Source organism: Hemicordylus capensis, chromosome 3 (assembly GCF_027244095.1).
Source record: "Hemicordylus capensis ecotype Gifberg chromosome 3, rHemCap1.1.pri, whole genome shotgun sequence".
Lineage (NCBI taxonomy): Eukaryota > Metazoa > Chordata > Lepidosauria > Squamata > Cordylidae > Hemicordylus > Hemicordylus capensis.
In genome coordinates, this window is record NC_069659.1 from 7,876,666 (window position 1) to 7,890,771 (window position 14,106).

The 14,106-nt window shown below is 49.6% G+C and overlaps 1 protein-coding gene across 1 annotated transcript in view; it reads left to right on the forward strand.

The window, feature by feature from the left end:
* Positions 1 to 11,085: 11,085 nt before the first annotated feature.
* The window catches only part of MOGAT2 (monoacylglycerol O-acyltransferase 2), a 67,975-nt gene continuing 64,954 nt past the window's right edge, over positions 11,086 to 14,106 (forward strand). Inside the window, exon 1 of the mRNA XM_053309846.1 lies at positions 11,086 to 11,179. Within this exon, the coding sequence (XP_053165821.1) occupies positions 11,086 to 11,179 (94 nt within the window). The remainder of the gene's footprint in view (positions 11,180 to 14,106) is intronic.

Below are 14,106 nucleotides of genomic sequence, written 5' to 3' on the forward strand. Positions count from 1 at the left end.
GCATTCCTATGGCCCTTTGGAAGGAGGAACGTAGGAAGCTGAAGATACCTGAGCGACGCTGGGCCTGTCCATTCGGCCCAGCATCTCTTGCTAACTGTGAGGCACAACCTGCACAGTTGAGAGATCATCGCAAGCTGCTTCCCAGAGTGGCCCCACCCCCTAGACTAGAGGGAATATCTTACGGTGCTCACACATGTAGTCTCCCATCCAAATGCAAACCAGGCCAGACTCTGCTTAGCAAAGAGGGCAATTCGTGCCTGCTACCACCAGACAAGCTCTGTTCCACACAAGGGTATACAGGAGGAAGTGCCTTTTGAGCAGCAGCTGCTGAAGGCATGGCGGCCGGCCCAGTTGTGTGCTCCCTACAGAGTGAAAAGGATGGCGAGCAGCCTGTCCCCCTGCTCCCACCTTGTCCAAGGTAGAGGAGGAGGAGGAGGAGGAGGAGGAGGAGGAGGAGGAGGAGGATGGCGGTCCCGATTAACTGGTTGGATATCTGTGGAGTTCCACATTGACAACAGGGAACCTCCCGACAGCTCCGAATGTTGGCGGCTCCCTACTCTCATGGCAGAACTCGCTCCAGCAATACCAGATAGAGGGCATGCCAGTCCTACATGTCTGTCAGACCAACATGACTGTGCAGCCCGACTAGTAGCCCTTTCTCCTTCATGAATAGCCTAAGGCAAGGGTTCCCAACAGTAGGCTCCCTCGACCAGGGATTCCCAGAGGTTGTTGACTACAACTCCCAGAAACCCCAGCTGCAATGGCTTTTTGCTTGGGGATTCTGGGAGTCGTAGTCAACAACACCTGGGAATCCCTGTTAGAGGGAAGACTGGGACCCAACCTGTGGTCGTGAAAGTGTCGCCGAACTACAACTCCCATCACCCCCCAGCCTCAATTTGTTATGGCTGAGGATGACAGGAGCTGGAGTTCAGCAACATCTGGACCGTCACAGCTTGGGAACCCCTGGCCTGGCTTGGCCCCCTTTTAAAGCCATCTAAGCTAGTGGCCAGACCTCGCCACGTCCCCGTGGCAGAGAATTCCATACACTGATTATGTGCTGTGTGAAGAAGGTGCCTCTCCTGTCTGTCTTGTAAAGGCGGATTGGGTGTTGGTTTCTGGCTTCTTTGCAGGGATGACTGTTCCCTCCGAGTGTGTGTCTTCAGTGCCCCTCTCCACATACACATAAATATTTGGTGGGCCATTGGGGGAAGCAGGCTGCTGGTGGTCTAGATGGGCTTGGGCCTGATCCAGCCGGGCTGTTCTTATGTTCTCCTTTAACCATGGAGCCTGACACTAAGAGAGTAGAGCTGAACAGATTATACTCTGGACAGATCCCTGAACCTTCAGACTCTGCGATAGGAAATAATCAGCCTCTTATCAGAGAAACCGGCCTTGCTTAACTTCAGCTTTCCGGGTGTCAGCCTTTTGCCATCAAACAAGGCAGTACATTCATTGGCTAAACTGCGTAACCGTGCAATCTTGCTAAACTCACTTTAGCAGATAAAAGCTCTTTCTTCTTATAATGTGTTTGCATGGGTTAAAGTCTCACCCTGAATCGCACATGCATCGGGGAGGAGAGAAAGGAGAGACACAGAGGCAGGGAAAGCATAAACCCCGGTTCAAACATAAGCAGAGGCTGCCTTCTGTCTCCCACTTTCTCCACATGACAACACATGAGCCAGGCACTTCTCCATGATTGTCCCTTTTCCTCTCCTTTCTGGGAGAGGGCACAAGTTCATGGCTATCAAAGGTGACTAGTCTGAGGGCTATAGGTCACCTGCAGCCCTAGAGGTAAGGCACCTCTAATACCAGTTGCAAGGGAGCAACTGTAGGACATGCCTACATAACCATAAACATCACCATGTACACCGTTCTGAGCTCCTCGGAGGAAAAAGCAGGATATAAATGTAAATACATACATACATACATGCTCTCCGCTCCTGCCTGTGGGCTTCCCAGTGGCATCTGGTGGCCCACTGTGTGAAACAGGATGCGGGACCAAAAAGGCCTCGGGCCTGATCCAGCGGGGCTGCTCTGATGTTCCTCTTATGCCAATGAGACAGTCAAGTGATTGGGTGTCAGGGAGCATTTTGTTGAGGAGCAATGGCAGGCGAAAGGACTCTTGCCTTCTGCAGCCTGACTTTCTAGATGCACCTGGTTGGCCACTATGGGAAGCAGGATGCTGGACTTGATGAGTCTTTGGTCTGACCCAACAAGGCCCTCCACATGTTCTTTGTGATGGGGAGGAGAGCTGCCACCAGTATGCAAATCAGTATGCAAATCTACCAGTATGCAAATCAGAGTAGAGGTGGATGGGAAGAAGGCAGACAGAGAGGGATCAGAAGGGCACTGGGTCAGTTCAGTTGATATGGCCCGAGTAGCCTGCCAAATCATGTAAGGAAGAGCATGTGCATGCATGCCTCTTCTGTAGGCTGACTTCCCATGAGTGAGAGGAGGCACTCACCTCAAGCGGCACAGTTTTGGGATGGCAGTGGGGTGGCAAAATGTTCCTCGCTGCTCCTCGCCGCCTCACCTGTCTCCTGCTCCTCACTGCAGTCGGGGCCGTTCTTGGCTGAGCAGTGCTGCTGCTGGTCTGCAGAGGGAAGAAGGCACACAACAGATTTTGAGCTCTTTGCATTCCTGCAGGGCAGGCTTCCATCGTCAGAGCACTCTGAGGAATGTCAGCCTGGAATAGTAGCAGTAGGAGCAGCAGCAGCAGCAGCAGCAGCAGCAGCAGCAGCAGCAGCAGTAGAGACAGTGCTTCTGAAACGGCTGCAAATGGAGATGCACAAGGTGGGCCTACCCACCAGGCAAAACAGGCAGCCACCTAGGATGCCAAGCAGGGAGGGCGGTGACAGCCTGGGTTGCATGAGCACACCACTGGAGCTAGCCAGCCAGGTGACAGGTGTCCGTGGGCAGGTGCCTGCATCATCCATCGGTGTCAGCCAGACAGCAAATCAGGGAATGGTGACAGCCACCAGTCTAGAGAGCTTTAAGAAGGGCTTAGAAAAATTCATGGAGGTCAGTTCTATCAATGGCTACTAGTCTGAGGGCTAGAGGTTGCCTTGCCTCCAGCCTCAGAGGCAAGATGCCTCTCAATACTGGTTGCAGGGAAGCAGCAGCAGGAGAGGGGGCATACCACACTTCTTGCCTGTGGGCTTTTTGGAGGCATCCAGTGGGCCACTAGACATCTTCATTATTTTATTTCATTTGTTTGTTTGTTTGTTTAACATATTTTTATACTGCCCAAAACTTATGGCTCTGGGTGGTTTACAACAAAACAAAATAAATGACAACAGGAAAAAAAATTAAAAATTAGTTTTAAAAAATAGCAAAAAAGGTAAAACATTACATTTTGATGCACATGCAGATTCTTTCTTTCTTTCTTTCTTTCTTTCTTTCTTTCTTTCTTTCTTTCTTTCTTCAATTTCTATACCACCCTTCCAAAAATGGCTCAGGGCGGTTTACACAAAGAAATAACAAATAAATAAGATGGATCCCTGTCCCCAAAGGGCTCACAATCTAAAAATAACATAAGAGAGACACCAGCAACAGCCACTGGAGGGATGCTGTGCCGGGGCTGGATAGGGCCAGTTGCTCTCTCCCTGCTAAATAAAGAGAATCACCACATTAAAAAGGTGCCTCTTTGCCAAGTTAGCAGAATTCTTCAGATTCTTCTTCACTATCATTCACAGGAATCCACCAGGGGACCCAAATCTGGTGCTTCTGAAATCTCAAGTGTTGAGAATTCAACTCAGAGAGAAAACCCTGCAACATGTATGCTGCATATGCTGCAAGGAACAAAGATTCTAAGCCAGTTCCTTATTTGCTGACCTGGTGGCGATCTTTTCAAACTAGCAGCTATGCCTTGATGGCTGGCGGACAGCTTTCCACGCAGAGGGATAACAGGTCTCACTCCCAGGTCAATTGTTGCTGCAGATTGTCACTCTTGAAGGGAAGAGCTGCAAGGGCCCATTGAAAAGCTGGCAACCCTACTAGGTAAATACTCACCCCTGGGGGACCGCTCACCCCCACCCCCATTCCACAGCACTCTCTTCCTCTACGCGACCCTCCAGATTTTTGTTCCAGCCCTGGAATCACAGCTTGACAAAGACACACTAGCTGGCCCGGTGCAGTCAGTGCAAGCCTTCTCAGCAGCTTGCTGTCTGGAAAGACAAGAGACCCTTCTGTACACTTGCGAACAAAAGGCCTGCTGGTCCTCGCTCCTTCTGTCTTAAGGGAAAATAGAAATCTCACAAGGGCCTGGCCTATTGTTAGGCGCACAAGCAACGCCAGTCGCAGCACAGAAAGGGTGGTGCATTTCCTTGCAGAAGGGCACCCCTGCTGCTTCCAATGGGTCTTTATTTTGATTCCATAACTTTGATTACAAACATATTTATCGATTGCTTGGCCAATAATAATAATAAAAAAGACCAGAGAGCAGTGTGCATGTGACTCCAGGAGTGAGAAGGCCGCTGTCCGCTGTCCCAAAGAGGCTCACAAGGTGAAAAGGCAGACAAGGGAGACATAAGAGCATAAGCACAGCCCTGCTGGATCAGGCCCAAGGAAGCCCATCGAGTCCAGCATCCCGTTTTGCACAGTGGCCCACCAGATGCCACTGGAAGCCACAGGCAGGAGTGGAGGGCATGCCCTCTCTCCTGCCATTTCTCCCCTGCAACTAGTACTCAGAGGCATCCTGTGTTTGAGGCTGGGTGGCCTATAGCCCTCCAACTAGTAGCCATTGATAGACCTCTCCTCCATGAAGTTAGCCAAACCCCTCTTCAAGCCATCCAGGTTGCTGGCTGTCACCACATCTTGTGGCAGAGAATTCCATAGGTTAATTATGCATTGGGTGAAAAAATACTTCTGTTTGTTGGCCCTAGATTTCCCAGCAATCAGTTTCATGGGATGACCCCTGGTTCTAGTGTTATGGGAGAGGGAGAAGAATTCCTCTCTCTCCACTTTCTCCACATCATGCATGATTTTATAGACCTCTATCATGTCTCCCCACAGTCGTCTTTTTTCTAAACTAAAAAGCCCCAAGTGTTGTAGCCTTGCCTCATAAGAAAGGTGCTCTAGGCCCCTGATCATCTTGGTTGCCCTCTTCTGCACCTTTCCCAGTTGTGCAATGCCCTTTTTTAGATGTGGTGACCAGAACTGCACGCAGTACTCCAAGTGTGGCCACATGCTGTGCTGGATTGAAGAGGGGCAGCCAGGGGCCAAGCGAGCTCCCCGAGGCGGGTGGGGGGAGAGCAGGAAGGGGGCCCTATCGCACCCCAGCGCCCCAAGCCACCCCCCTGCACCTGACATCATGGGACATCCGTACTCAAACGGCACAGGTGCGCAGAAGAGGCCATTCCCTGGCAGTGAAGAAAAGAAATATTGGTGGGGCAGAGGGCAGTGGTGGCGCAGAGGCAGTGGGGCAGCCCCCCGATCACTGGGAGGCCCTCCAGGAGGCCTCTGCTTGCGGGTCCCTTGTGGGCCCCCTGACCCTCCGGGCCCAGGGACATCTGTCCCCCCTTGTCCAATGGACGCTACGCCAATGGGGGCAGCTGCTTTCTCCCTGCTGAATAGGGGCCGACCACCACTTTCTGAGGGGCCTCTTTTCCAGTTCGCAGGGACGACTGTCAAACTGTGTGCCACAAGAGGGCCTGAAGATGGTTTCCTGTCCCAAAGGGTCTCACGATCCAGAGAGAAACACCAAGGGAGACACCAGCAACCGTCAAAAAGCTGTGCTGGGGTTGAATGGGGACATTTGCCCTCCCCCGATAAATATGAGGGCCACCCCTAAGAAGTGCCTGCACGAAGAACAGCACACCACATCAAATTTACCCCACCACCCCAGCCTAAAATCCTGCCAAGGCCTTCCCTTTCAACACACACACACATACACACCCCTGCTCTCTCTGACATAGGAACCTAGGTCTTCTGCTGAGTCTGGCCATTGGTCCATCTCGCTCAGAACTGTCTTCACGGACTGGCAGTGGGTCTCCAGAGTCTTTCCCAGCCCTACCTGGAGAAGCTGCCAGGGCTTGAACCTGGGACCTGCTCATGCAAAGGACCGATGCTCCGCCAGTGAGCTATGGCCCCCATTTCCAGGTTCAACAACAATAACACATATTTATATACCGCTTTTCCACAAAAGGTTCCAAAGCAGTTTACATAGAGAAAGAAAGAAAGAAAGAAAGAAAGAAAGAAAGAAAGAAAGAAAGAAAGAAAGAAAGAAAGAATAAGATGGCTCCCTGTCCCCAAAGGGCTCACAATCTAAAAAGAAACATAAGACAGACACCAGCAACAGTCACTGGAAGTACTGTGCTGGGGGTGGATAGGGCAAGTTACTCTCCTCCTGCTAAAAAAAAGAGAATCACCACATTAAAAGGTGCCTCTTTGCCCAGTTAGCAGGGGGTAGAGTTAGCAGGGGTTCAGCCGCCATGCAGAGCCTCGTCCGGCCACCCTTGCTTGAAGGCGCCTGGGAGCTTTGTGGTACAGAATAATAAGAAAAGCCCTGCTGGATGAGGACCAAGACCCTTCTAGTCCAGTATCCATCTTGTTTCCCACAGTGGCCCACCAGATGCCTCTGGGGAGCCCACAGGCAAGAGCTGAGGGCAGGCCCCCCTGCAACTGGTATTCGGAGGAATCTTGCCTCTGAGGCTGGGGGTGGCAGGATACTCCGACTGGCAGGAGGGAGTATTGGATGTAACCAAAGGCCATTGTGGCTAGGGGTGATGGGAGTTGTAGTCCAACAACAACTGGGCCCCAAGGCTGAGAACCCTTCTCAACCTTCTGGATTCTGCAAGGGCAAGTCTGCTCTCTGCTCTCATTTTGTGCCTGGGTGCAGAAGATTGCCATATTTTTGCACCTGGCTAGAGGGTGGACCTTGGGACAACCTGGCTCTTGCAAGCGAGAAGCCTTTGGTCCTAGCTGCACATGCCGGCGTAATCTGTTCCATCTCCCTGAAGTGGGATGGGCTTTCTTTCTTCACTACAGCCTGATCACGTTCCACGTTCCATGATTGCTCTTTGTGCAATGTTCCCCAGCCCACACCCTTGTAACGCAGAGTCAAGGTGTGAACAGAGGGCAGGAGACTTTACTCCCTCTGCTTTCCCTGCTGCCTGGCAGAGCCTCACTTGCCTTTGAAATCAGCCTCTCAGCCTCCACCATGAAGATTGAATTCGCTCCTTTCTCCGTCCCTCTGGAGAGGAGACTCCAGACGGCTTCAGTCCTCCAGTGGGTCTTCAGTTTCTTGGGACTAGGTAAAAACTCTTGGCCTTCTTCTTCCTAAGGCTGTCAGCAGTTGTTTCCGAGCACATACCTGCTGCTTCTCAAGGGCAGGCAGGTATGGGGACAGAAAGCACCCCCGCCATGGGGTCATCATTTATCTGAGCTCCTCCTGAGCCCATTAGGTTCAGTTTGAGGGACCCAGGTGCCAGCCCCTCTTTCCAAAATGGGTGGGTGTACAGGTGCTTCTTTTTAAGCTGTTCCTGCTCATTTACCTTTAATTGTAGCCTAACCTGCAGAGGTCTAGCAAGTTAAGCCTTCCAGCGGCATCTGGTGGGCCACTGTGTGAAATGGGATGCTGGACTAGATGGGCCTCCTAGATGGGACACTGTTATCCCTGGATATAAATTCTATAGAAAGGACAGGGAGGGGCGCCTTGGAGGCGGAGTAGCACTGTATGTTAACGAAGGCATAGAATCTAACAAAGTAGAAAACCTGGGTGGACTGGAGTCCTCCACAGAAGCCCTGTGAGTGACAATACAAGGCCTGAAAGGGAACGTGCTACTGGGGACGTGCTATCGCCCTCTGGCTCAAAATGCTGACAGTGACTCAGAGTTGCAGCAGGAAATCAAGGAGGCGTCAAGGAGAGGCAGGGCTGTAATCATGGGTGACTTCAATTACCCACACATAGACTGTGTAAATTCACAGCCAGGCCATGACAAAGAGGTCAAATTTCTAGATACGTTAAATGACTGTGCCCTAGAACAGTTGGACCAGAGAGAAGGCAACCTTGGACTTAATTCTGAGTGGCACCCAGGACCTGGTGCGTGATGTCAGTGTTATCGACCCTTTAGGGAACAGTGACCATAGTGCCATCAAATTCAGCATACATGTGGGGAGAGAATCACCAAGGAAGTCTAACACAGACATTTTGAATTTCAGAAGAGGAAACTTCTCTAAAATGAGGAGTATGGTGAAAAGGAAGCTGAAAAAATCAGGAGAGTCACTTCGCTCCAGAGTGCATGGAGTTTACTCAAAACCACAAAACTAGAAGCCCAGTTAGATTGTCTACCCCCAAAGAGGAAAGGTACCACTAAGTCCAGGAAGATGCCAGCATGGCTAATGGGAACTGTCAAGGAAACCATAAAAGGGAAGAAGACTTCCTTCCAAAATTGGAAGGCCTGTCCAAATGAAGAGAACAGAAAGGAACACAAACTCTGGCAAAAGAAATGCAAGGCAACAATAAGGGAGGCGAAAAGAGAGTTTGAGGAACATTTAGCTAAAAGCATCAAGGGGAATAACAAAAACTTCTTTAAATACATCAGAAGCAGGAAACCTGCCAGGGAGGCAGTTGGACCATTAGAGAATGAGGGAGTGAAAGGGATTATTAAGGAGGATATGGAGCTTGAAGAGAAGCTAAATGAGTTCTTTGTGTCTGTCTTCACGGCAGAGGATACTGAGCATATACCTGTTCCTGAACCAGGCTTTTCGGGGATGGCGGCTAAAGAACTGAGCCAGATAGAAGTGACAAGAGATAATGTTCTAAACGGTCTGGAAAAACTGAAAGCTAACAAATCACCAGGGCCGGATGGCATCCATCCAAGAGTCCTCAAACTCAAATGTGAAATTGTTGACCTCCTTGCTAAAATATATAACTTATCCATGCAATCAGGTTCTGTACCAGAGGTCTGGAGAGTAGCAAATGTAACACTGATTTTCAAGAAGGGATCCAGGGGTAATCTGGGAAATTACAGGCCAGTTAGCTTAACATCCGTTCCAGGCAAATTGATGAAAACCATCCTCAAGGATAAAATTGTAAAGCACATAGAACAACAGGTCCTACTGGGAGTGAACCAGCATGGGTTCCGCAAAGGTAAATCTTGCCTCACCAATCTTTTGGAGTTCTTTGAGAGTGTCAACAAGTGTGTGGATCAAGGTGATCCAGTTGACATAGTATACCTGTCATAGTATACCTGATTTCCAAGAAGCTTTTGACAAAGTTCCTCATCAATGACTCCTGAGGAAACTTAGCGGTCATGGGATAAGGGGACAAGTACATGTGTGGATTGCTAACTGGTTGAAAGACAGGAAACAGAGGGTAGGTATAAATGGAGAGTTTTCACAATGGAGGGAAGTAAGAAGTGGTGTCCCCCAGGGATCTATACCTGGACCGGTGCTTTTTAATTTATTCATAAATGATCTAGAAGCAGGAGTAAGCAGCCAGGTGGCCAAATTTGCAGATGATACCAAACTCTTTTGGGTAGTGAAATCCATAACTGATTGCAAAGAGCTCCAAAAGGATCACTCCAAGCTGGGTGAGTGAGCGACAAAGTGGCAAATGCGGTTCAGTGTTGGCAAATGTAAAGTGATGCACATTGGGATAAAGAACCCCAACTTCAAGTATATGCTGATGGGATCTGAGCTGTCGGTGACTGACCAGGAGAGGGATCTTGGGGTCGTGGTGGACAGCTCATTGAAAATGTTGACTCAATGTGCAGCAGTGTAAAAAAGGCCTATTCCATGCTAGGGATCATTAGGAAGGGGATTGAAAATAAAACGGCTAATATTATAATGCCCTTATACAAAACTATGGTGCGACCACACTTGGAGGACTACATAGAATTCTGGTCACCACATCTAAAAAAGGATATTGTAAAACTGGAAAAGGTGCAGAAGAGGGAAACCAAGATGATCAAGGGCCTAGAGCACCTTCCTTATGAGGCAAGGCTACAACACCTGGGGCTATTTAGTTTAGAAAAGAGACGACTGCGTGGAGACATGATAGAGGTCTATAAAATCATGCATGGTGTGGAGAAAGTGGATAGAGAGAAATTCTTCTCCCTCTCCCATAACACTAGAACCAGGGGTCATCCTATGAAACTGATTGCCAGGAAATCTAGGACCAGCAAACGGAAGTACTTTTTCACACAACGCATAATCAACTTGTAGAATTCTCTGCCACAAAATGTGGTGACAGCCAACAACCTGGATGGCTTTAAGAAGAGTTTGGATAACTTCATGGAGGAGAGGTCTATTGACGGCTACTAGTCAGAGGGCTGTAGGCCACCTCCAGCCTCGGGCGTGGGGTGCATCTGGGTACCAGTTGCAGGGGAGTAACAGCAGGAGAGAGGGCATGCCCTCAATTCCTGCCTGTGGCTTCCAGCGGCATCTGGTGGGCCACAGTGCAAAACGGGATGCTGGACTAGATGGGCCTCCTTGGGCCTGATCCAGCAGGGCTGTTCTTATGGAATTCCCTGCCACTAGCTTGGATGGCTTTAAATGAGGCTAACAAGTCTTATCAATGTCTACTAGTCTGAGGCTATAGGCCACCTCTAGCCTCAGAGTTATGTTGCCTCTGAATACCAGTTGCAGGGGATCAACAGCAGGAGGGAGGGTATGCCCTCAACTCTTGTCTGCGGGCTTCTCAGAGGTGCCACTGGATGTTGGACTGGATAGGCCTTGGGACGGATCCAGCAGGGCTTATGTAAACCCTGCAGCAAGCAATTAGCTCTGCCCCCTCTGCTCTCATTTTGTGCCTGGGTGCAGAAGATTGCCATATTTTTGCACCTGGCTAGAGGGTGGACCTTGGGACAACCTGGCTCTTGCAAGTGAGAAGCCTTTGGTCCTAGCTGCACATGCCGGCGTAATCTGTTCCATCTCCCTGAAGTGGGATGGGCTTTCTTTCTTCACTACAGCCTGATCACGTTCCACGTTCCGTGATTGCTCTTTGTGCAATGTTCCCCAGCCCACACCCTTGTGACGCAGAGTCAAGGTGTGAACAGAGGGCGGGAGACTTTACTCCCTCTGCTTTCCCTGCTGCCTGGCAGAGCTTCAATTGCCTTTGAAGTCAGCCTCTCAGCCTCCACCATGAAGATTGAATTCGCTCCTTTCTCCGTCCCTCTGGAGAGGAGACTCCAGACGGCTTCAGTCCTCCAGTGGGTCTTCAGTTTCTTGGGACTAGGTAAAAACTCTTGGCCTTCTTCTTCCTAAGGCTGTCAGCAGTTGTTTCCGAGCACATACCTGCTGCTTCTCAAGGGCAGGCAGGTATGGGGACAGAAAGCACCCCCGCCATGGGGTCATCATTTATCTGAGCTCCTCCTGAGCCCATTAGGTTCAGTTTGAGGGACCCAGGTGCCAGCCCCTCTTTCCAAAATGGGTGGGTGTACAGGTGCTTCTTTTTAAGCTGTTCCTGCTCATTTACCTTTAATTGTAGCCTAACCTGCAGAGGTCTAGCAAGTTAAGCCTTCCAGCGGCATCTGGTGGGCCACTGTGTGAAATGGGATGCTGGACTAGATGGGCCTCCTTCGGCCTGATCCAGCTGGGCTGTTCTTATGTGGTATGGAGTTATTGTAACTGTTTATTTACAATGGTAAAGGAGTTATACAAGGGGTAGTAAAACTCCCCTGCCTTATCCATAGCTGGATTTCTCTATGGGACAGAGGCCTGTCCCTTTCCCTTCTGCTATACAGCAAGGGACTCCCAGCCTTGGGTGTCCAGATGCTGGGGACTACAACCCCCATCACCCGCTGCCACAATACCCTTATCACTGTGGCTGAAGATGATGGGAGTTGTAGTCCACCATCGGGTGACCCAAGCTTCGGAACCCCTGCTATACGCCACCATGTATGCTGCATCATCGTTGTTGCTGTTCAGTAGTAGAAGTGTGATTATTATTTATACGCCACTTTTCAGCCAAAGAGGTTCTCCATGTGGTTGACATCTACAGTGCTGAGAAAACATTTGTGAACCCACCTAGGATGGTCTGTATGTTAGCACAATTCTTATTCAAAACATGGTTGGATCCCAAGCTAAACTCTGATAAGAGAAAAAGGCAACCCCATTCAATAAGTAACTCAGGCAAAAAGGATGTATTTGGAATATTCACCCCACAGAAAGGTTCAATGCCCTTTTCAGAGGTGCTCTTACCCCTAGACTTCCAGGGCCGAAGTCCAGGGCCTTCACACTCCCTGGGGGCCCCCAAATCTGAGCATGACTAAGACCTGTGCTGGGCAGCCAAGCGTGACCTCTGCTTAGGGACAGGGGTGGGGGGACAAATATGTGGGATGGGAATATGTTAAATTGCATGTTGAAATGTTTCTGCTACTGCATATTTGCGTGTGTGTGTGTGTGTGTGTGTGTATCTATCTATCTATCTATCTATCTGTTTTATATTACATTCTTGTGAGTTCAGTTGCTGTTTGTGCCCCCAAAAACCCACAAGTTAAAAAAACTGCGTGTGTCACAGTGTGCGTGTGTAGGGGGATGATGCTTAACTTGCAGGGGAGGGGAGGGGAGGGGAGGGGAGAGCTGGGTGGGCTCCAAAGGCCTTTAGGTTCAGGCTCCAAAATTACCCAGGTGCACCTCTGTCCGTGCATGAAAACGTATGTGAACCTGCATTCAGGAACTGGTGGCACCTCCTTGAGCAGCAATAAGTGCAACTGAACATTTCCCGAAACTGGTGAGGAGCCTCTCACATCAGCTTGGAGGAATCTTGGCCCAGTCTTCCATACAAAACCGTTCCAGCTCTGTGACACTGGAAGAGAGGAGATCTGGTCTTGTGGTAGCAAGCATGGCTGGTCCTCTTAGCTAAGCAGGGTCTGCCCTGGTTGCATATGAATGGGAGACTAGAAGTGTGAGCAGCACTGCAAGATATTCCCCTCAGCGGGTGGAGCCACTCTGGGAAGAGCAGAGGCTGCCAAGTTCCCTGCCTGGCATCTCCAGGACAGGACTGAGAGAGAATCCTGCCTGCAACCTTGGAGAAGCCACTGCCAGTCTGTGTAGACAATATTGAGCTAGATTAATCTATGGTCTGACTCAGTATAAGGCAGCTCCCTATGTTCCTTTGGCTTCCTTACATAAACAACTCGCTTCAGGTCTTGCCACACCAATAGGGTTTAGGTTGGGACTTTTTCTCAGCACTGTAATAAGAATAATGATGGGGAGAATTGACATTCCTATAGCAGTTTGATTTGGGAACACTGTGCCACTGTGCCAGAAGTGATAATTGAACTTCCAATAGTGTGTACTACAATTCTTCATTTTAGCTTGAATCGCACACAGTCACATTTTAGGTTTGCAGCTGCACAACAGCTTGCTTGCTTGCTTGAATCTTTAATCTCTCTGCCTTTAAGCCTTGAAATGGAGTGTTCCTTCCAGAAATGGCTTTGCCGCTAAAGGTCTTGCAACTCTCCCGAATGATACTCAAGCTCCACCTTTGGCAGAGCTCCAAGAGAAGAAAGTCCAATAGTTGTGTAAGGGCCAGGCAAATCAAGATGAGTTGAATTCTGAAACAGCTTAGACCTTATATCTATTTCCTGGCAATAGATATAAGATATTTAAATCATGGATATAAAATTACCCACTCTTATGGATAAGCTGGGAATATTCTGATCCTTATGGATGCATAACCAGAGCACCTGAGGGTGAGAGAAAGGAAAGGAGTCCCTTATTATTCATGGGTTCTCCATCCACCGTTCTGCGTATCTGCGGTCGGGTCATAGGGACCCGGTTTCTTTATCCACGGGGAGAAAATAGGGCTCTTTCCCCCATCAGTGGTTTCTGAGTGGCTGGGAGTGACTTCTAACATCCCTTCTGGCCACTATTTTGTAGCACACACCCATTTTGTGGCTCTTTTCTCTCCCCCCACCCCCCTCAAAGGGCTGAAAATTGGAGGATTTGCATGTTCAGGGGGTGTTGCTGGAGAGCTAGAGAGCATGGTACAGTGTTTATTTCTGCCCCCCTTCCTGTGATTTTCAGCACACTTCAGTGTGCTTAGGAACCTGCCCCCTCAAACCCCTTAGAGTTAAGGACTCTTTATTCACAATTTCATTATCTGCGGAAATAGGCGGGAACAGAACCCCTGCATATAAAGAGGGCCTCCTGTATAAT